Raw genomic sequence first — 23,678 nt, forward strand, 5'->3', positions numbered from 1 at the left:
CAAAAATTACTGTTGTTGGTTTATTTCTCAATTTCACATACAACATCTCTTAATCATTTATGTGGAGACATGCTTTATTCTTCATATATAGCTGAATCTTGCCTTGGGCATGACACATCCATGAGAAACATCCAAATATGAAAATAAAATATGAGGCTTAACTAGGACTTTTTAAAAATGTTTTATTTTATTTTATTTTGAGAGAAAGTACATGTGAATGGAGGGATAGGGAGAGAGAATCTTAAGCAGGCTCCACACACAGAGCCCAACGTGGAGCTCGATTTCATGACCCTGAGATCATGACCCGAGCTGAAACCAAGAGTCACAAGTTTAGCCAACTGAGCCACCGAGATGCCCCAGCTGGAACTTTTGGTACCATGAAAAGAAAGTGCTTTTGAAGGTCTTTACTTAAAAAAAAAAAAAATGTATGGAAAGTTTTGAAAAGAACAGTCATTTACATGTAGTAATTCGATAATATGAACTTAAAAGATCTCCCAAGAGATTGAGGGAAAAATAGTAAATAATTTTTAGGTAATGGCTACCAAATCAAGGGAAATTTAGATACTTAAATCTGCAGGAAGCTTATTCATAAACAAAAAAGGCTTCTGGAAATAGACATTTCGCAGATGTTGTTTTTAATATAACGCATGACCGGTATATAATTTCAGGTGCTTTTGTGATGTTTAAGAATCCTTCATTTAAGGAGATACAGGATTTGGGGACTGTCTAGAGCCATTTACATTTACCATAATCACTTACAATTCAGCTGAGCTTCAGTATAAATCATAAATCTACAGTTGTACAGGATAAAATTAAATAATCCAGGATGCCTGGAGTGTGTCATTTTTTGTAGATAAGATTAAAAAAAAATGAGTCAAGTGAATTTCAAGATTTTGAAATTAATAATGAAAAAGGCAACACTTCAATTCTATCTCAGACTTAGGGAATTAAAATTACTCTCCCGAAATCCTATCTTCACAAAGTAGAAAGTCACAGAATTAAATAATCAATCAAGCCTTGGGAAGAAAAGAGACATTATCCACTTGATATCTTTATAAGTTTTAAATGAGTACTATGTGTGCCTGGAAATGAAAGTCTGCTATTAAAGCTCCTGACAGGCAAGGGGACCCTTCTCTGTTCCCAAGAGAATGTTAATAACGCTGAGAGATGATACTTAGAATGAACTATTTTCTCTGGACTGTCCTCTGACCTAATAAAAATGATCAGTTATCTTGTGTGACTGGATCTAGATGATGTCCTTTCTGGAGGGTCCTTACTGTGGTTTTTAAAAATGGCAACCATTATAGATGAGAATGCTGATAGTTGGCAGTTGTGGTATCACTAATAAATATAAAAACTAGATTCTAATAAATGAGAACAAAAATAATACATTAGAAGTCTATATCCAAAGATAATGTTTCTTTCTTATTTATTCATCTATTATCTGGGCAAGTTATTTATTCTCTTGAAGAGATTGAAAATAATGCTAATGATTTAATACAATTTGGTTACAATGTCTTTAAGTAGTTTTCCATGCTTCTGGGATAATCAAAGTGCCCACTAGAATGGCTGTAATCAAAAAGAAAATAACAAATGTTGGCAAGGATATGAAGGAACTAAAACACTCATATGTTGCTGGTGGGAATGTAAAATTATGTAACTACTTTGGAAAACAGTTTAACTGTTTCTTAAAAAATTAAACATAATTGTACCATATGAGCCAATAATTCATCTTCTACTTGTCTACCCAAGATAAATGAAAACATATGTGAAAACAAAGACTTACCAATGAGTACTCATAGCAGCATTTTTCATGCTAGTCAAAAAACGGAAACAACCCAAAATGCTCATCAACAAATGAATGGATTGAAAAAAATGAATGGGTAAACAAAATAAAGTATATCCACACAATGGAATATTATTTAGTCAATAAAAGGGAATGCGGCACAGATCTATACTATAATATTAATGAGACTCAAAGATAGTGTACTAAGTGAAGGTAGCCATATACAAAGGGCTGCATATTATAGGAGACAATTTATACAGATTTTCCTGAAAGGGCAAATGTGTGAAGAGAGAAAATAAATTAGGAGTTGCCTGGCCTGGGTGTGGGTTTGGGCATTACTCGAAAATGAACATGAAGGATCTTACTGAGATGATGAAAATATTCTAAAACTAGGTTATATAATTGCTCATCTGGGTAAATTTACTAGAAGTTATTCAACTGTACACTCAGAATGGGTGAATCTAATGTTTTGTAAAAAAATAAAATAAAAAGCCAGATGGAGAAGAGTATATTCATGTATGATTCCTTTTATATGAAGTTTAATAGGCAAAATTAGTCAGTGGTGTTAGGAGCCAAAAATTGGTTGCCCTGAGGTAAGAGTGGGTGACTATTAACTGGAAAGGAACAGAAGAGAACTTTCTGGGGTCATGAGAATGTTCTACATCTACATCTTGTTTTGGGTGGTAGATACCAAATTATTAAAGGGGATACAACTGTTAAAGCTTGACATACTGAGCACTTAAGATCTGTATGTTCTGTTGCATGTAAATTATATATGCATTAGAAGTATAACAACAATTCCTTAATACTACCAAATACCTAGTTTCAAATCCCCTAATTGTTTATTTATATATATGTGATTTGTTTAAATTAGTATTAAACAAATTCCACACATTGCCTTTAATTGGTGTGTCTCTCAAATCTTTTTTTTTTTTTCCCTCAAGAAAAATAACAAGGGGTGCCTGGCAGGACTATGAGACTCTTGATCTCAGGGTTGTAAGTTCAAGCCCCACATTGGGTATAGAAATTACTTCAAGATATATCTTAAAAAGAAAAAGAAATACAACAAAGTTGATTTATTGGTAGTGTGTTTTGCACATACATTTCATTTACTCTATTTTTAGTACCTTTTTGGGAAATTATATATAAGAAAATTCAAAGTGTTCAGTGCAAGGGTGTCTGGGTGGCTCAGTTGGCTAAGTGTCTGCCTTCCCCTTGGGTCATGATCCCAGGACCCTGAGATGGAACCCTACAGGTTGGGCTTTCTGCTCAGTGGGGAGCCTACTTCTCCTTCTCCCTCTGCCTGCCACTCCTCCTGTGTGCGTGCTCTCTTTCTCTGTCAAATAAATAAAATCTTTAAAAAACCCCAAAACCAAAAAAACAAAGTGCTCAGGGTATGTAGCTTGATGATCTTATAATATGTACATGTATTTCTAATTAGAAAAAGTAATTTAACCACATTGTACAATATATGAAAATGAGAGAAAATAAAAACAACCATAATTACCTTTTTGTTTTATTTCTTTTTATCTTTTTATACAACTACTTCTTCTTCTGTGAAATTATATATATAATATACAGTATCTATAATAATATATATAAAAATTATATTTATATATATTAATAATAATTATTATTATTCCTTCCACAGGCATATGTTCCTGAAGAAATGGTCAGATTTGTAGCCATAAATCATAGTAATGCAACCATATTGAATTTCAAAGCCCCAAGCATACTATCTGATACTACTCTATCATGGTCATATCGAAGAGGTAATTAGCAAAAGGATATGCATGTGTGCAGCAGCATTATGTACAGTCACCTGTCTTTGGATGGATTGATTTCTTTCTCTAGGGTATATGCAAACCTGCTGAAATTTTCCCGAGGACTGCAAAGGTCTTTGTGATGTTTTCAGGGGAAAAGATACTGAAATTTTCCATACGCAGGCCCATATTCACTTTCCAGTAGTTTTCCAGTTAGCAGAAGGAATGAATGTACAGGTCTTTCTTTTGACATTTTCAGGTTCTCAACTGAGTATGTTTTCTTGTAAATGAAGTCATGTCCCAGCATATGTTTTGATCTCCTATTGTCAGCTGACTTGCTGCATACATGGGTTTTTTGAAAATAATTTCCATGTAGCACTTGAAGCATTGATGTTTCTGAAATCTCATTAACTTCCATGTAAATGCCAGGTTTTGCGGAGGAAGAAGAAACAATGTTAAATGATGGGAACCTTGAGGTTCGGGTATTACTTTTACAAGCAGCAATTTTTCTCAGTTTGGAAAAGGTCATACCTTTTTTAAGTATGCTCTTGTGGGGCAGGAGGAGAGAGGATGAGGGGGGAGGGTGCTGCTGTTCCTTTTCCTGAAATGTAATGAGATGCAATTGATCTGTCAACAAAAATGACTTTCAAAAACTATAGTAAAATCAAATCAACACAAACAAGATTATCCAGAAGTGACTTTTGAATAAAAGTGGCTATCCTACTTTCTAAATAGCTTTGAAAATACCAAAAGGATGAAAACACATTAGAAAGTAACCTAACGTTTTCAAGAGTTTACAAGAGCCGGTGCGTGAGTGGCTCAGTCAGTTAAGCATCTACTTTTGGCTCAGGTCATAATCCCAGAATCCTGGGATTGAGCCCGGGGTTGGGTTTTCTCGGGCTCTCTCTTAGTCTGCTTCTCCCTTTCCCTCTGCCTACTCCCAAGCTCATGTGCTCTCTCACTCTCTCTATCTCAAACAGATAAATAAAATCTATTAAAAAATAAAAGGTTATGAAAGCCTTTTCAAAAAATGGTGCAGGAGCAATTGGACATCTATCTGTCCATCTAATTGGACAAAACCTTGACTTAAACCTTATACCTTATGTAAAATTTAATTAATTTATTTTTTTTAAAGATTTTATTTATTTATTTGACAGAGAGAGATCACAAGTAGGCAGAGAGGCAGGCAGAGAGAGAGAGAGAGGGAAGCAGGCACCCTGCTGAGCAGAGAGCCCGATGCGGGACTCGATCCCAGGACCCTGAGATCATGACCTGAGCCGAAGGCAGCGGCTTAATCCACTGAGCCACCCAGGCGCCCCGTAAAATTTAATTTAAAATTAATCACAGACTTAAATATAAAATATAACACTATAAAACTTTTAGGAAAAAACATAGTGAAAACTTTCAGAACCTAGAGTGGGTGAAAAACTTCCTTTCAGATGTGACACCAAAAGCATGATCCATAAAAGGAAACATGGGATAAACTGGACCTCATCAAAATTAAAACCTTTGTGGGACAGCTGGCTGGCATAGTCAGTAGAACATGCAACTCTTGATCTAAGGGTTGTGAGTTTGAGCCCCGTACATGGCATGGAGTTTACTTAAAATAAATTTTTAAAAAAATTGTAACTTTTGCTCTGTGAAAGATCTTGTGAAGACGATGAAAAGCCAAGCTACAGACTGAAAGAAAATATTTGTGAATCATGTATTCAACATAATACCCTGTATCTAGAATGTATAAAGAACACTTAAAACCCAATAACAAAACAAAAAAAAAAGGAGCAAGAAACATGAACATACATTTCATTGACGAGAACATACAGATGGCAAATAGGCAAATGAAAAAATGTCCAACATCAATATCTCTTAGGGAAGTGCACATTTAAACCACAAGAAGATATCATTATACAGCATCAGCATAGCTAAAATAAAACATAATGACAACAAGAAATGCTAGAAAGGATACAGAGAAATTGTATCACCCACTGCTGATGGGAAAGTAATATGATACAGCCATTCTAGAAAATAGTTTGTCAATCTCTTACAAAAATTAAATAAGCTCTTACCATATGACCCAGCAACTGCATTCTTGGGCATTTATCCCAGATAAGTGAAAAGTTATGTCAACACAAATACTTGTACATAAATGTTCAGAGCAGCTTTGTATATAATAACCAAAACCTGGCTGCCCTTCAACAGTTGAATGGCTAAACAGAATATAATACAAGGAACATACTAAGGATACAACTTGGAAGGATCCGAAGGGAATTATTGAGCTTTTAAAAAGCCATTCTCCAAAGGTAACATACTATATGATTCCACTAATATAACATGTTTAAAATAATAATATAAAGGAAGAACAGATGGTTGCTAGGATTTAGAATGAGGATGTGGGGGCTGGGTATGACTATACAGGGGTAGCATAGGGAGCTTTGTGGTGATGGAATTGTTATGTCTTCATTCCGGTGGTGGATATAAGAATTTATGCATCTGGGGGCCCCTGGGTGGCTCAGTCATTATGCGTCTGCCTTCGGCTCAGGTTCATGATCCCAGGGTCTTGGGATTGAGCCCTGCATCAGGCTCCCTACTCCTCAGGAAGCCTGCTTCTCCCTCTCCCACTCCCCCTGCTTGTGTTCCCTTTCTCACTGTCTCTCTCTCTGCCAAATAAATAAATAAAATCTTAAAAAGAAAAAAGAATTAATGCATTTGATAAAATTGTGTAGAACTACACACACACACACACACACACACACACACAAAACAGAATATCTGAATAAGTCCTAAGGACTGTATTAATGTCACTTTCTTGACTTTATTTTATTTTTAGAAATATTTATTTATTTGACAGAGAGAGAGATCACAAGTAGGCAGAAAGGCAGGCAGAGAGAGATGGGGAAGCAGGCTCCCTGTTGAGCAGAAAGCCCAATGCGGGGCTCAATTCCAGGACCCTGAGATCTTGACCTGAGCAGAAGACAGAGGCTTAACCCACTGAGCCACCCAGGTGCCCCTCCTGATTTTCTTTTATTATTTATTTATTTAGGGTTTTTTTTCTTAAATTGATTTATTTGACAGAGAGAGAGAAAACGAGAGTGGGAAAGGAAGAAGGAGGCTTCCCGCTGGGCAGGGAGCCCAACACCGGGCTTGATCCCAGGACCCTGGGATCATGACTTGAACTTAAGGACTCAGCCACCCAGGCGCCCCACTTTCCTGATTTTAATATTGTCCTATAGTTATGCAAGATGTTGCCTTTGGGGAAAACTAAATAAAGAACACATAGGACCTGTCTGTATACTTTTTTGTAAAAAGAACTTCTTTGAATCTATAATTATTTCAAAATAGAAAGTTTAAAAACATTATGGGGGCTTGAGTCCTGTGCTTATTGAGAGAAGTCTGGATGGTAAAAGACCATTGTAGTTGTTTGTCCCATCTCCTTCCTCTGCCTTTCCAAAGAACTGGTGGGTCTAGGTCTTGAGAATTTCATGCAAGAAAACGGATTCTCCTTTTTTTACGTCTGTTCCTCCTATTCTCGACATTGCCACCCTTCATGGTGAAATTTTTTTAAAATGGAGAAAAACCGGGGCGCCTGGGTGGCTCAGTGGGTTAAATCCTCTGCCTTCGTCTCAGGTCATGATCCCAGGGTCCTAGGATCGAGTTCCGCATTGGGCTCTCTGCTCAGCAGGGAGCCTGCTTCCTCCTCTCTCTCTGCCTGCTTCTCTGCCTACTTGTGATCTCTGTCTGTCAAATAAATAAATAAAATCTTAAAAAAAATAAATAAAATTAAAAAATAAATAAAATGGAGAAAAACCTCAGAAGTTTTCAAAACCCTCTCTTCTATTTATTTGAAGGCATCTCTTCCTCCTCCACTTGCTTACCATCACCAACACAGTAAAACTTATGGTGCACTTATTTTGTGCCAGTCACTACTGAAATTTTTAGACACCCAACTTAAAAGGAAGATGGAAAATTCTGACTTGCCTCATTCTGCAGGCCAAAGGATGAACCTTTCTTCAGGCATGACTGAATGTCAGCACATAAAACAATTTTGATCTCTTCTTTCTTGTTTTCTCTCTTCATTTCTCATTCTAAGACAGCCCCTCTCCATGTAGCTCCCATGATCTATGTCAGACTCCCAGAGAAAAAGAAAGCCTTTGCCATAGCCCCTGTGCCAGTCCAGGGATTGTCCCTTGAATTGTATGAGTCTTACAAAAGAGGGAAGTGCTGGTCTTCCAAAGGAAGGTATGTCATGCAGGCAAAAAATGATACACTCTTATGAATCATAAAAGCTGGACCTTTCAAAGGTCAGTTATCATCCCAGGTCTTCCAGCTGGTGGTGGTGTGGCCATGACACAAAGCCAGTTAAGTTAGTCCAGCTGTACTGCTCTGGTTCTCAATCCCGAGGTCTTACTGCCTCCAAGGATTCCTGCTCTTCTGGAGAGATCGTCCCAGTGCCAAACAAGATTTCTACATTCATTTTTATTTTCTACCATATGTTTATTGACTTAAAAAAAATTCTGGGTTCTGAAGTCTCCCAAACTGAGTAGAAGAAAATAGGAAACAGAACCCAGGAAGATTCTAAGCAATGCTTTACACAGTGAAGGATCTCTTCATTATTCCCCTATGATTTAAGGGTGTATCATCATTTACAGAGTGAGATATATGCTTAAAGATTATATAATATTATAAATAAAAATTTTACAAATTATATTATTCCCTTATTCATATATATATATACACATATGTATGTTGTATATGTGTGTGTGTGTGTGTGTGTGTGTGTGTGTGTGTGTGTGTGTAAAATTTTAGTGCCCACTATGTGCCAGGAACTCTCAACAACACCAAGAACAAGAGACAACAGAATAATATGGAAGTGAATATAAAATAAGTCTGCTTTTTTTTTTTTCAAATAGGCTCCACACCCCACTTAGAGCTTAAAGTCATGACCCTGAGATCAAGACCTGAACTGAAATCAAAAGTTGGATGCTTAACCAACTGAGCCACTCAGATGCCCCAAAATATGTGTCTTTAAACTGATAAAGATTAAAGTCCCGACTTGGAGTTGTCTTTTCCATAAAGGGAGACAGATCATAAACAAAACAGCAACTATATTGACAGAGTTATCTAGTAAGGTTTACCAGGTGGTCGTGTGGTAGTAAGTGCTAAGGAGGAAAAGTCAAGCTGTGTAAAGGAGGTAGGAAGGGCTGAGAAGTAGAAGAGTGCTATTTATTATCAAGTGATCAGAGAAGGAATATCTGTCTCCAGATATATCTGTCTCTAATGCTTTGTCCAGTATAGAATTATGATGTGGTAGATAGGACAGGAGTTGGAGGCAATTCCTTGATATATTTTTAAAAGAATGAAAGTACAAGGAGATAGAAGGGTGAGAAAAAGAAGTTCAGGTTGATTTTGATTGACCAATGACAATTGCTACAGATCAACTGTTGGCAATTGAACCAACAGACATTAAACATATAGATGACAGAGAATACCAGGGTGACCTGCTTGGAAACCTACTCCGTTAAGACAGTCATTGTCTTCACTTTATTTTTCAATTTTCTCTAAGAAGTAAATCTATTATCTTGCCTATTTCTGCTTTTTCCCCTAAGCTGTTTAAAAACTCTTCAAATTAGGGTTGAAACTCAGTAAGACTGAAAGGAGCTTATATCTGAAAATATACTAATGGGTGAAAACATAGGAAAAGAACCTGTGGTTCATTTTTGAAAGAAAGGGATTTGATTACAAATGAACAAAGACGTGGCATTGGCTAATTTTATTCTTTTCAGAAATTTCTTAAAATAATATCAACTAATATTTAACTTAGAGCAGTATGACATACATATATATATACAACTTGCAGCATTTTGTGTCTGCATAATCCACTTAAAAAATCTAGAGCTAAAAGTATTTGAGACACTAGAGATAAAATGAGTAGTGATTACTCCTTTTATGAGACTAACTGAAATGTCACTAATTTTTATATTCAGAAACTTACTCCAGGTCTCTTTTGATTATTTTAACGTTTTTTAGAACGATCAAATTATACCATTTTCTTCTCTTTCTTTCAATTACCTTTGACCAAATGCAATAAGATTTTTTATTTGAACATGTCTATGTAAGGAAATTATGTATTTTTTCATAAGTACCAGATATCTTTAGAAAATATAATAATGTTTTAACTCATTTTTAAATAGATTGAAAACCATCTGGTGATTAAAAACTGGTTTTACAGTTTAGTATATAGAAATAATAAAATTTACTTTATCTGCCCTTTTATTTTTATAGTTATCATTTTAATTGTAGGTTCTGTTTTTATAAAACCTCATATGTCTGGAAGTGTTTGTTCTTCTGCCAGCTTTGCCCTGATGTGATTCATAAATATGTCAAGAAAATCTAATAAATCTTTCATTAGTATGTATTAATATTTTAATTGCAATTTAAGGAACAAAGAAGAGATTCTGCCATCAACTGATTGAATTTTTTTTTTATCAGCATGTTTCAAATTAGCGGTAACAGTGCTGCTTTTCTGCAATGGTTTTGCCCTCAGAACATCTATCACGTGAAGAATCTAGCCCTGTGGGCATTGATGTGACTGCAAAAAGTTATTGACTTTTGCCTTTAAAAAAATTCTCTTATTGGGGCGCCTGGGTGGCTCCGTGGGTTAAAGCCTCTGCCTTCGGCTAAGGTCATGATCCCAGGGTCCTGGGATCGAGCCCCACATCGGGCTCTCTGCTCAGCGGGGAACCCGCTTCCTCCTCTCTCTCTCTCTGCCTGCCTCGCTGCGTACCTGTGATCTCTATCTGTCAAATAAATAAATAAAATCTTTAAAAAAAATTCTCTTATTACTTTTCTCGAAAGGAATTTATCTCTAAAGACTTGGAGATAAACCTGTGCTCCTTTAGTCTGCATGTCAATCTTCCCTAGACTGTGCTGGGAAAATTCATAGACAAAGGTTCATCCTACATGAGTACAGGCAGCAAGTAACCGGAAGTAAAGAAGATGGATGACAGGTGGTCTTAGATAAGTGGTCTTAGAGAAGACAAAACAAGACACAGACTTTTCAGCATTTTGTGAGTCTATAACTCTTATAGCTGACACTGATTTAATAAATGCTCACTGAATGAATGAACAAATGAGTGAACGAACGAACGTCCTATAAAATAATTCAAGTTGTCATTATTTCACAAATAGAATCTACTTTCCATGTTTTAGATAATGACAATATTCATAGTTAACGGTTATATCAAAGTGACCATAAAGACAAAGGTTCTCCATCTGGGTGTAAATGAAGTATTTCCTGACCTGAAAAAAAAAAAAAAAAATCAAAGCTAGTGACTATAGCATAGCCATTGATGCAAACATGGCTTAAGTGAATGTCTTTAAAAAGTGGGAGAGGAGGATCTCATAGTTGCCAAGAACATCCAGGAATTAGGAGTGCCTGGGTGGCTCAGTCGGTTAAGCGTCTGCCTTCGGCTCAGGTCATGAATCTAGGGTCCTGGGACCAATCCCCACATCAGGCTCCCTGCTCAGCGAGGAGCATGCTTCTCCTTCTCCCTCTACCTGCTCCTCTGTCTGCTTGTGCTCTCTCTGCATCTCTCTATCAAATAAATAAATAAAAATCTTTTTAAAAAAGAACACCCAGGGGGCGCCTGGGTGGCTCAGTGGGTTAAAGCCTCTGCCTTCAGCTCAGGTCATGATCTCAGGGTCCTGGGATCGAGCCCCACATCGGGCTCTCTGCTCTGCGAGGAGCCTGCTTCCCTCTCTCTCTGCCTGCCTCTCTGCCTACTTGTGATCTCTCTCTGTCAAATAAATAAAATCTTTAAAACAAAACAAAACAAAACAAAACAAAAAAAACACCCAGGAATTAAATAACAAATTTCAGATATTTCATGCCAAAAACAGATAAAATTTTCCTGTGCTAAATTTTTAGCAAAGACTGCCACCATCTAGTCCAACAGGTCACCATCATCGTATCTGATCTGGATTTCTTTCTTCTTTGAAAATTGAGGTATAATTCACATACCATAAAATTTATCCTCTTCATGTATGGAATTCAATGGTTTTTAGTATTTACAACACTGTGCGGCCATCACCATTGTCTAATTCCAGAACATTTTCATCACCCTAAAAGGAACCCCCCTTACTTATTAGCCACCCTTTCTGTCTCTCCCCAGCCCCTGGAAACCAGTCATTTGTTTTCTGCTTCTGTGGAGCTGCCTCATACAACACGTGGCCTTTTGTGACTGGCTTCTTTGACTTAGCAAAACATTTTCAAGGTTCATCCAGGTTGTAGCTAGTATTAGTCCTTTATCCCTTTTTATGGCTCTCGTATGGACTTCGGCAATGTCCTCCCACCTGGTCACTCTGCCTGCATCTACTTGGGTCCTCGAGAACCTGCTCACCATTGAAGCCAGAGTAATCTTTTTCAAATATAAATCTTATCACCTCCATTATTCAAAATCTTCCAAAAGCTCTTTTACTTAGAGAAAAATTCAAAGTCCTTGCCATGTCCTCTCCAAGAGGTTTCAATGATCAGGATCTGACCCTGTCTATTTCTCTGACCTCAGCTACCGACACCCCACCCACTCTGTGCCAGTGACCTCTGCTTCTTTAACCCTTCTGGCTTGTTTCTGCCTCAGGGCCTTTGTACCTGATGATACCTTCACCTGGGCTCTTCTTTGACAATTCTTCCCATGACTGGTTTCTTCTTATCTTTTTTTTTTTTTTTTTTTTAGATTTTATTTATTTATTTGACAGACAGAGATCACAAGCAGGCAGAGAGGCAGGCAGAGAGGCAGGCAGAGAGACAGGAGGAAGCAGGCTCCCTGCTGAGCAGAAAGCCCGATGCGGGACTCGATCCCAGGACTCCGAGATCATGACCTGAGCCGAAGGCAGCGGCTTAACCCACTGAGCCACCCAGGCGCCCATATCTTTAAAGCATCATATAGCATCTCCTCAGAGAGGCAAGGTGAGATAAACCTGTTTCAAGTATCTTTCCCTTAACTCCCAGTCACCTTCTATTAATGTATTATCTTGTTTTAATTTCTTTATTGTATTTACTACTATCTGAAATTGTTTTGTTTTATCATATTATTATCTTTATCTCCTTGGAAATCTGTCAACTCCACAAAGGCAGAGACTTTAAATGGCTTGGTCACTGCTATATCCCAAGCTGCTACAAGGGAGCCTAGAAGGTGCTTTATTAATATTTAAAGGATTGCATGACTGACTTGCCTAGAGCTTCTAAAGCTTCTAGATCTTCTTCTCAATTCCTAAAGCTGGGTCTCTTTACCTATGACTGGACTTTCTAATGCCAACTACTTCTTGACTGGATTTGTCTCTATTGCTGACTCTTTCATTGTCTGACATTCAGCCCTTCCCTAACGCCCTCCGTGACAACTCTTCTGGACATCCCTATCACAGGCCAGCAGGTCCTATTAACCCATAGGTCCGTGATCAAAGTGAGCCTTCATTCTTATAGGTTCAGGGCAGAAAGCAAATTTCAGTTGCCCATTTGCAATCAAGAATGCAAGAGATAATGGGTGAGAGGAATCAGCATGGTACCCAGAATCAAACTTTCTGACTTGAACAGAGTAAGTGGGAGTACTTTAGATGCCATTCTACCCTTGATGGTACAAACTGATGTATAAGCTCAGTTCAACTAATGTGGACTTCTACATAGAGATTGGAACGTTTGCAACTGAATTGTTAAGTGTCCCATGCAGAGATTCTGGGATCTAACTTCTTTGGACAGAGGGGTCCTGTGGCACCAGTTTCATTTCATTGAGTCAATTGTGGAATCCCTAATCTTTGCTCCTGGGTAAATAAAGTGTCTATCTTCATTCTCTCATCTGTCTTCTCTTATCATTCAAGTCACGTAACGGCATGACCACTAGTCTGCACATCTTGTCTTAAGCATTTTTTCAAAAATAACTCATATAGAGAGAGGTAGGGGATAAGCCATAAATACGGAGAAAATATTTGCCAAACATTTAACCAACAAAATGTCCAGGGGCGCCTGGGTGGCTCAGTGGGTTAAAGCCTCTGCCTTTGACTCAGGTCATGGTCTCAGGGTTCTGGAATTGAGCCCCGTATTGAGGTCTCTGCTCAGCAGGGAGCCTGCTTCCCCCTTTCTCTCTGCCTGCCTCTCTGCCTACTTGTGATCTCTCTCTCTGTCAAATGAATAAATAGAATCTTTAAAAAAAATTCCAGAAAGTTTTTTAAAAAGGCAAAACAAAACAAAACAAAACAAAAACCCAAAAAACGCTAACAACCCAATGGGTACAAGAAACAAATGGGTATTTCACTGAAGAGAAAGCAATGATGACCAATACATGTGTGGAAAGACACTCACCCTCATTAATGCTGGAAACTGTAAATTAAATCCATAATTAGATGCCACACTCACCAGACTGGTAAAGATTTTTGCAAGGAAATTTCATGCAGTGCTGGTGGAGTGCAAATTGGTATTACACACTGGAAAACAATTTCAAGCAGAGTTTAACCAGATTTTCTCCCATGATACCTCTACTTCTAAGTATATACCTGTGAAAACTCTCGCACATGTGCACCGAGGGACATGTACAAGGACATTCAGAGCCGCCAGGTTCACGCAGAAAACACTTGTAATACCTAAGTTGTTTCTTTTGCTGTCCTGCCAGGGGGTATAAAAAGCATTGAGGCCACTATTTTCAGGCTTCTCTGTTCTCACTGACATCTCACTCCCCACAGGCTGCTGAGGCTAGCTATCCTCTAGTGCCCCTCCAGGAAACCCAAGGAAGACTGGGGAATCAGAGCCATCTCCATCTGCTGACAGCCTTTGCACTACCTTTTTACTACTTTGGGAATAAATCAAAGCATAAGCAATCTTGACTCGAATCTGCTCTCATCCATCCTTGATTCTGAACCATGACTCTAATCCAGCCTGTTCATGTGCTAACATGAACTGTATCATGAACTGTATCAGATACATGAACATGTATCTGAATATAGATAACTTAAAAAAAAGGTAGTGAATATATTTTTTCACATTACCTGTCAGGATAATATACCTGCCTCCGTTACTGACTATCCCAACCTGCCTTGTAAGACAGCTCTTTGAGTATGGATTTGGGGTCCTTCACCAAGTTCTAATTTCTTTTAGGGAAGTTGCTCCTGTTACTTAATGTTCTAGTCCTTAAGGGCATGCTTTGCCTATAGTGGGTGGCATAGTGCACATCTAATGCATTAAAATCTCCAACTTAGAGAAGGAACGTCTTCACAGAGGGGCCTGCCTCACAGGCTGATATCCTCGGGCAGTTTAACATCTCCAAGCATCATCAGATGAAAATCATAATACTTTTATATCCCAGAGACGCCATGAGTGTTATATTAAATAGCATGGGAAGATGTCTCTTAAGAAACGTTAATTACGTCCTTTCTATCTTTTCCTGGGTTCCTTTCGAAAGGAGGTCAAATGAGATCAGTCTTCCCTCCTTCTGTAGAAGGAAATTAAAACTGTGTCAGCCAGTATTCCTGGGAGAGGCTGCTTCCTGCACATTTCTACCTAGGAAGTAAAGGAAAGCATGGAGGGGGATAGCCAAGCTGCCATCGCCCTAGAAATCAGAAGACAACGGGTAGCGAGTGACGGAAACGCATAGAAAAAGGAGTAACCTTGGGCTTGGAAATCCACAGGACAGTCTTCCAGACCTATTGGAAATGTATGTGTGGTCAAATCTCAGCAATCCTTTCTTCTAGACCTGCTTCACCAAGTAAGTGCATTTCCCTAAATGATCTCAGACCTTGCAGGAATTTGGGGCACACCAACATCACTATGGCTCTGATAGGCACCTCGCGGGTTCTGGGGGCTGGGGATGAACGAGTGAGCAGGACAGAAGTGCTTCTACAGAGGCGGAGGCACGCACAGTAGGTGGGGGGCACAGAAGTCTTTCCTAGGAGCTGAATAAGGGGCGTCCCAGCCGGACGTGAGAACTGACAGAGCGTCGCCACCAGCAACCTTAAAAACCCCGATCCCAGCCTGTTCGGGTCTCCTGGTTTGCCATCCTCCTTGGCTTCCAGTCAAACCCTTGCCAAGAGGCTAACAGACGTGCACTGTTTTATTTCCACGCTCACCCCAGAGCCCAGAGGGCACGCAGAGAGAGAATGCGCGGTGCCCTGAGTCAGAACTATGACCGGGGGCGGATCCCGCTAAGGGTGGGGGGTCGGGGGCGGGCAGCGGGTCGCTAGTGACGCGACGGAGGCCGGGCGCGTGGGGCCCGCGCCGTCCCAGCCCACGTGTCCGCGAGATTTAAAAGTTGGCTGCGCGCGGGGAGGTCAGCTTGGCCGCGGAGCCCCGCGAGCTGCGCGCAGAAGACACAGAGGCACTGCCAGGCTCCCGCGTGGAGTGCTGGCCCGGGCAGCGCAGAGTCCAAGCCCCGAGCCTCCCTCCAGCGCCGAGATGCCGCAAGCAGCCAGCCGCCTTCGCCCCGCGGCCGCCCCGGGACAGGTGGCCGCCGCGTCCCGGCCCCTGCTGCTGCTGCTGCTGCCGCTGCTCGCCTGCTACGTGGGCACCTGCCTGGGTAAGTGGGCCCCGCGCGCCTCCCGGGCTCCCTCCACCCTCCCGCCGCGCGCCCCCTCCACCCTCCCGCCCCGCGCCCGCAGCTTCTGGAGCCTTTCCCCCCGCCACCTGCTGCGCCCTCTTCCCTCCCTTTCTCGCCTCTTCCGTTGGTTTCTGGTTCTCTCCTTCCCCTCCTGCTGTGGGGCTCCCCAGCTTCTCGCCTTTGATGACCCGCGCGCGTTGCTGTCCGCGGGCGGCGAGCGGAGCAGGTGCGAGTGGCCCGGCCAGAGCGCGGTCGCTGCAGGGCCGAAATCCCCAGGCCCCCGGTGGCCTATGGTTGGCGGAAACTTGCAGGGCTCCCTCGCACTCGGGTCGTCCCTGGCCCGTGGCCGGTGAAAACTGATATAAATTAACAGTGAAAATTAAAATGCATTCCCTTTCACTGCAATTACTGGAGGGACTGATGGCTAAAGTAAAACGAGAGTTTGATACTTCACCTGCTGGTGCCAGGTCAACTTGGAGAGGGCCCATCTTTAGTGAATGAACTCCTGTTCCATCCACATAAACCAGAGGGGCCCTCTTCTAGGTGGGCTCTGTGCCGTTTGGGTTTTGACGCACAGATCAGGAAAAAAAGAATGGACACCTTTTTTTTTTTTTTAAGATTTTTATTTATTTGACAGAGAGAGAGAGAGAGTACAAGCAGGAGGAGTGGTAGGAGGAGGGAGAAACAGACTCTCCCTGAAGCAGGGAGCCCAAGACCCTGAGATCATGATCTGAGCCAAAGGCAACAGCTTAAGGGACTGAGCAACCCAGGTGCCTTGGAGACTTTTTTTTTTTTTTTTTTTTTTTTTTAACATAGATTTGGAGAGGCAAGTGGGCAAGCCTGGCTTTCAGTCCGTGCTTACAGCTAAAGCCAGTGAAGGCAAATGTGACTTGATAAAACAGGGACTTCCTGTTCTTGACCTAGAGAAAAGAAGTGGGAAAAGCAAAGGCGAGGCCAGGGAGGGGTGTCTGAAGCTTGCAGACAAGGTAGAGCTGAGCCCAGCACCTGCCAATGGGGAGATCACTTCCCTATTTCCTAAATGTTATTTTTCCAGGTACCTTGAGGGATCCATCCTTTACCTCCCACCTTTGACCCAGAGTCCCCCCCCCCAGGGCCAGCCACTGTCTCGCTAAGATCACGAATTTTCTAACTGCACAGCAGCGTCTCTGAGTTTCCCTCTGCTCTCCTGTCAGTGAGGCAAAGGTAGGCAGACCATCTCATCATTGTCCAGAGCACTGGGGACTTGAAACCATAACTCCCGGGACCTTTCAGAGCCTGCAGGCCGGCCCTCAATTAGAGGTAGAAAGACTGAAGCAAGTCTTTTCCAGTGGGTTTATTTTTATCGCTGTCCTTTCATTGTTTTGGGTTTTTTCCCCCTTTCCTGGGGGCATTGGAGAAGGGGGCAAGGAAAATGGGGCCATTTGGCTGTGGGATCTAAGCAGTCAGAAGCTAGTCTTAACCTTCTCCATCACAGAGCCAGCAATAATACAGCATAACTTATGCAAAGTAATATTAATATTTTTCTGTTTTAAATTTGTTATTAGTAGAATTAGGATGGCAGCCTTTATCTACCTTATTAAGGAAACAGATAATTACAGTTTTTTTGATAATTATAGTTTTAAAAGTGTCTTTTTTTTCTGTAAAGCAAATGTACTTGCCATGCACATTACATGTTGTATGTTTACAGTGATATTTGCATCAGCTGGGGATACCTGCTTTTTGGGAAGAGGGGGAATTTTCAGGTCACTGGTGATCAAGCAGAAACTGTGGAAAGCTGCTTTCTAAAAAGGACAAGTCTTGGGTTTTATTTCAGAAAAGAGTGTTTCTGCTGGCTGGCCAATCATCTCATCAATATCCCTCGTATTTCTCAAGCAAAGGGATAAGATGCCTTTCTCACTGCACAGAGACCCCCTAGACTACCATTTCGTATCTTTTCCCCCTTTAGACCTGCTCTTGATATTTTAAAAAACCTAATCTTATCTCTCTAAAGATGTGAGGGAAAGGAGAGAGGGGAGACATAAAGTGTGATCTTCCCTAGTCCCGAGTCCCTAAAAATGGCCCTGGAGGGGAAGCACACCATGTATAACCGAACTTGGGAGATAATCCACCAAGATTAATCACCATGCAGGATGCAACTGGATGTACCTAAAAAAACCAGTGAAACAAACATCACAAAGCCAGAGGGAAGTAAGACAGTGTCAGTCAGTGGAGCAGCCTTGGCAAGACGGGTCAGCAGAGCCCACAACAGCAATGCGAGACGAAGAACCGGCCACAGGTTTAGTGGCCACAGGTTTATGCTTCAGAGAACATTATTAAAATAAAGAAGGAAATTTCCTAAAAGAGGGTACATTTGGATAACTGCAACAGACCTTGATTTGGTTTGTGACAGCAAGTGATCAAAATACCCGAGACTAAATTAAGAAGTGTTTTTTTTTTCTGGACGCCTGGGTGACTCCATCGGTTACGTGTCTGCCTTCAGCTCAGTCCTGATCTCAGGGTCGTGGGATTGAGTCTTGCATCAAGCTCTTTGCTCAGTGGGGAGCCTGCTTCCTCCTCTGCCCCTGCCCCTGCTCGTGCTCCCTCCTTCTCTCTCTCTGACAAATAAATAAAATCTTAAAAAAAAACCAAAACTGCTTTTTCCTACTCAGACCCCTACTTATTGAGTAATTCTTAAAATTCAGTCAGCAAGAAGTTTCTCCCTTTCAAACCCTATACTCGTTAAGTTCAAGCGATGAGAAAAGAAAATTAGCACCACTTTTAGAATAATCAAATCTGTTTTTCGGAGAAAGACAAATACTAAAAGATCTGACTTACATGTGGAATCTACAAAAACCCCAACAAAACAAAATCAAGCAAGGGGCGCTTGGGTGGCTCAGTGGGTTAAATCCTCTGCCTTTGGCTCAGGTCATGATCTCAGGATCCTGGGATGGAGCCCTGCATTGGGCTCTCTGCTCAGCAGGGAGCCTACTCCCCCTGCCTCCCTGCCTCTGCTTCTCTCTGCCTGCTTGTGATCTCTGTCAAATGAATAAATAAAATATTTTTAAAAAATCAAGCAAAATATGTGAATACAGAGAATAGATGGGTGGTTCATAGAGGTGGGGAGGTGCGTGTGTGAAATGGGTAAACGGAGTCAAAAGGTACAAACTTCCAGCTATAAAACAGATCGGCCACAGGCATGTAATGTACAGCATGGGCACTATATGGTCTATTTGAAAGCTGCTAAGAGTAAATCTTAGGAGTTCTCATCACAAGAAAAAATCTGTAACTATATATGTGATGGATGTTAACTAGACTTATTGTGGTGATCATCTCACAATATATACAAATTTAGGATCATTATGTTGTGAACTAATATAATGTTGTATGTAAGTTATACCCCAATAAAAAGGTCAATGTTTCTTTCTCTTACAGAGGTGTATTGACAGATACAAAAGTTGTCTATCCATATTATTTGCATTAGTTAGACTGTGCAACATAAGACTAAAGGTTTCACTTTACTAGATAGTACGTAAGTATAAATATCTCAAAACTCATCAAAAACAGTGCAGTTTTCAGGATCTCGAAGATAGGGGAATGTCTCTGACTGTATTGGAGGAAGTGTCTAGTACTCTTATTTGACAGTATAAAGCCCATATCTAGGGTATCTTGGGGGAGAACATCACACCAACTTTGGTTGACAGATACACAAAGGAGAGAAAAATAATTCCCCCTAAGGTTTGGGTTTGGTACTAGGATATTAGTGGGTTTCTAAAGTTGAAAGCATTTTAAAATGTTGGCTCCTCTAACTTTTTTACCCTGAGACTGTATTTACATGTGTTGTGTAAGAGCCACAAAGTACCCCTTTTTAATTACATAAGAGCTTGGGACTAAGTTGGATATAATGGCGATTTCTGTGTGGCCCGGAGCCGGCTTGGGGGCATGGAAGGAGGCAAGCTTACGGTTGTTGGTGAGGTAGTGTGGAGGAAGGAGGGTGGGAGACGGGCAGGCATAGGAAGAACATAAAATTGTATCCTTTGCACAGGAACACCTGTGAAACAAACAGCAGTAGAGTGAGTGGACAAATCAGAAGTAAATGCCGGTAAAGACTGAATCCAAAGAATGGAAATCTTTGCGTTTTCCCTTTGCATCAGTACTTGGTTCTGGTTTGGTTCTTTAAAGTCAACTCCTGCTCTCACCCTCCATCCTCTTCCTCTCACCTCCTTATTACTCAAGTCTTAGTAACTGTAGACAAGCCGCGTGTCCAAGTTGTGAGGAAAGGGCCAGTGGCCTTTTAGACTGTTTTCCTGAGAACGTTCATATCCTCCTTTAGGAAAGATTCAGACTCGTTAAAGAGAAGCTTAGACCCAAAATGTTTCTTGGAGCTGCTTAGTTCTGTTGAATAAAGAGGCATCCTCCATTTCTTTCTTTTTTTTAAACTTTTTAAATTTTTTTTTTTTTTTAGAGATTTTATTTATTTGATAGAACACAGCAAGAGAGGGAACGCAAGCAGGAGAGTGGGAGAGGGAGAAGCAGTCTTCCTGCTGATCAGGGAGCAGGGAGCCTGATGTGGGGCTCAATCCCAGCAATCTCCACACTGAGTGCAGAGCCCGACATGGGGCTTGATCCCAGGACCCCTTGATCATGACCTGAGCAGAAACCAAGAGTCAGACACCTAACCAACCAAGCCACTCAGGTGCCCCAGCACAGTGAGTTTTAAGTAGACTTCTAGAACTGTCCAGTTATGACAATAATACAATTTTCCATGACACTCCCCCAAAATCTGTTATGTCCATGTGCAGTCAGTCTCTATTCCTACCCCCAGCTCCAGGAAACTACCAGTCCTTCTTTAATACAGCCTTTTCTGGACATTCCATGTAATAGAATCATACAATATTTGTTTTTTTTTTTTTTTTGCATCTGGCTTATTTGATTTAGCATAATATGTCTGTGATTCCTCTTTGATGCAGCATATATTAATACTTCATTCCTTTTTATTGTGCAAGTAGTATTCCATATGTGCACTCACCACGTTTTGTTTATCTCTTTTCAGATAACAGACATTTGGATTGTTTCCACTCTGGGGCTCTTAGGATAATGCGGCTATGCACGTTCATAGATGTGTAGAAAAAAAAAAATCCATTCTTTATGTCTTTGAAATGCTATTAAGGTTTATTTAATAATTATGTATCCTTATACTAAGTCAAATGCTGAAATATCTAGTTGAAATAGGAGGGTAATGATGTACAGTGAAAATGAAAAATGGCATCCAAAACTGAATTATATATAAATGTTTAACTTTAGAATAAATACCATAAAAATAACATGTAAGTATAACTTTATTTTTAGGTGCTCCAGTATTATCTCAAGGATTACAGACTGAGCAAGAGCGACAGCTGTGGAATGAGGTAAAGCATTGTCCCTATACATTAGTGGAAACTTTATCTTCTTTGAAATTATCAAATGAAATAAGATAATTGAATTTGGGAACAACTATAATTTTACTAATATTCTGATATCATAACATTCAGAATTATTATTCTTTTGAAATGAAAGAAGGAAAGATGAATAGAAACAAAACAATTATAGTAAATGGTAAAGTGAGATGGCAGAAATAAGCCCTAATAATAATTACAATAATGTGAATGTACCAAAAATACCACCTAAGGACAGAAATTCGCAGATTGGAATTTTTTTTAGAGATCCAACAATATGTTGTCTATGAAAGTCACACTTAAAGGCACCTGGGTGGCTCGGTGGGTTAAAGCCCCTGCCTTCGGCTCAGGTTATGATGTCAGGGTCCTGGGATCAAGCCCCACATCGGGCTCTCTGCTCAGCGGGGAACCTGGCTTCCCCCTCTCTCTGCCTGCCTCTCTGCCGACTTGTGACCTCTCTCTCTGTCAAATAAATAAATAAAATCTTAAAAAAAAAAAAGTCACACTTAAAAAAGAAAAAAAGGCCAAGCAAAAAGTATGGAAAAGGACATACCAAGCAAATATGAATTGCAAGAAAATTGGAGTATCAGTCTTAACATCTGATAAAATAAAATCCAGATAAACAAACCATCTTAGCAAAGAGGGACCTTATTTTATGATTTTAGTAAATTATGCTCAGTATCTCAGTATGTGCAGATCTTAAATTATATTCAGTGTCTTATGCTGATAAAAGAACAGCAAGGTAAAAGATACAGCCATTATTAATATGTATTTTTAAAAACTCAAAATTTACTTAATATCTAATAGAACTTCAGGGGAGAATAGATCAGTGAACATTTGTAGTTAGAGATTTTAATACACCTGTTCAAAACTGATGTTAAAACAAATGACATCGATAGATATAACAAAGATATAACCATACAATTAATAAGTTTAATCTATTTGAAATATTTTTTAAAACCTACACTAAATAGTATATACATTCTTTTGGGGCATAATTGGAACATTAAACAAAAAGATGCCATGTGTTAGGGCACAAAGAAAATTTCCGCAAGTTAAAAAGGAACCATTTTAAACGTTTTCCAGCCATAATGCAATAAAATTAGAAATTAACAACACAAGTATAACTTCAGTATCCCATCTGTTTGGAAAATAAGTAACGTTTTGGTAAATAATCCCAGGCTAAAGAGGAAATTACAAAATAGTTAGAATTAAATGACATAAAAAATTCTAAGTCAAAATTTGGGGGTGCCTGGCTGGCTCGGTCAGTAGAGCACGCGACTCTTAATCTCAGGGTTGTGAGTTCAAGCCCCATGTGGGGTGTAGTTGGACTAGAAATGCCTGAGAGTAAATGCTCCCACCCCTGAGAATACCCCTCAATTGCTAACCCAAGGGAGTTGGTAGATAAATACCTCAGCTGCCTCTTCCCTCTGTTGGGATAACAGATGTGCTCTGCATTGGCTCCTAGAGTTCCCCAGACAGACTGATCCCAGTTAGGCATGGTGGTAATCCCCTCGATAACATATACTTTATGGAATTCCTTCTCTTCCCTGTTTATCTTCTTCGCTATTCCACTAGTGCTTCTGGGATCATCTCCCTAATAACCTACTCATATCCATATCACTATCTCAAGGTCTGTTTCTGAGAAAACCCTAACTAAGGCAGAAATGCACAACTTGGGGCACCTGGGTGGCTCAGTGGGTTAAAGCCTCTGCCTTCGGCTCAGGTCATGGTCCCAGTGTCCTGGGATCGAGCCCCACATTGGGCTCTGTGCTCTGCAGGGAGCCTGCTTCCACCTCTCTCTCTATCTGTCTGCCTCTCTGCCTACTTGTGATCTCTGTCTGTCAAATAAATAAATAAAATCTTTGAAAAAAAAAAAGAAATGCACAACTTACAATAAAAGTACCATTAAAAATCAGAGGGAAAACCACAGATTGCTTGGCAAGTGAAGGTGAAAAACTGGCTCGCTATATGGAGAGAAATAAAACTAACACCCCACGACCATTTTGTAATGTATAAAATAACAAATCACTATGTTGCGCCCCTGAAATTAATACATTGTATGCCAATTATCCTTCAATTAAAAAAACTAAGGGGGCTCCAAGTGGATTAAAGATCTAAATATAAAGGGTAAATTATAAGAATT

At 40.1% G+C, this 23,678-nt stretch overlaps 1 protein-coding gene across 1 annotated transcript in view; it reads left to right on the forward strand.

Moving 5' to 3' along the window:
- Positions 1-23,678, forward strand: part of LOC111148842 (neuromedin U) — a 111,603-nt gene that overhangs the window by 68,509 nt on the left and 19,416 nt on the right. The window contains exon 2 of the mRNA XM_022505658.1: positions 21,447-21,505. Within this exon, the coding sequence (XP_022361366.1) occupies positions 21,447-21,505 (59 nt within the window). The remainder of the gene's footprint in view (positions 1-21,446; positions 21,506-23,678) is intronic.

Source organism: Enhydra lutris, unplaced genomic scaffold, assembly GCF_002288905.1.
Source record: "Enhydra lutris kenyoni isolate GAN:26980312 unplaced genomic scaffold, ASM228890v2 scaffoldscaffold21, whole genome shotgun sequence".
Classification (NCBI taxonomy): domain Eukaryota; kingdom Metazoa; phylum Chordata; class Mammalia; order Carnivora; family Mustelidae; genus Enhydra; species Enhydra lutris.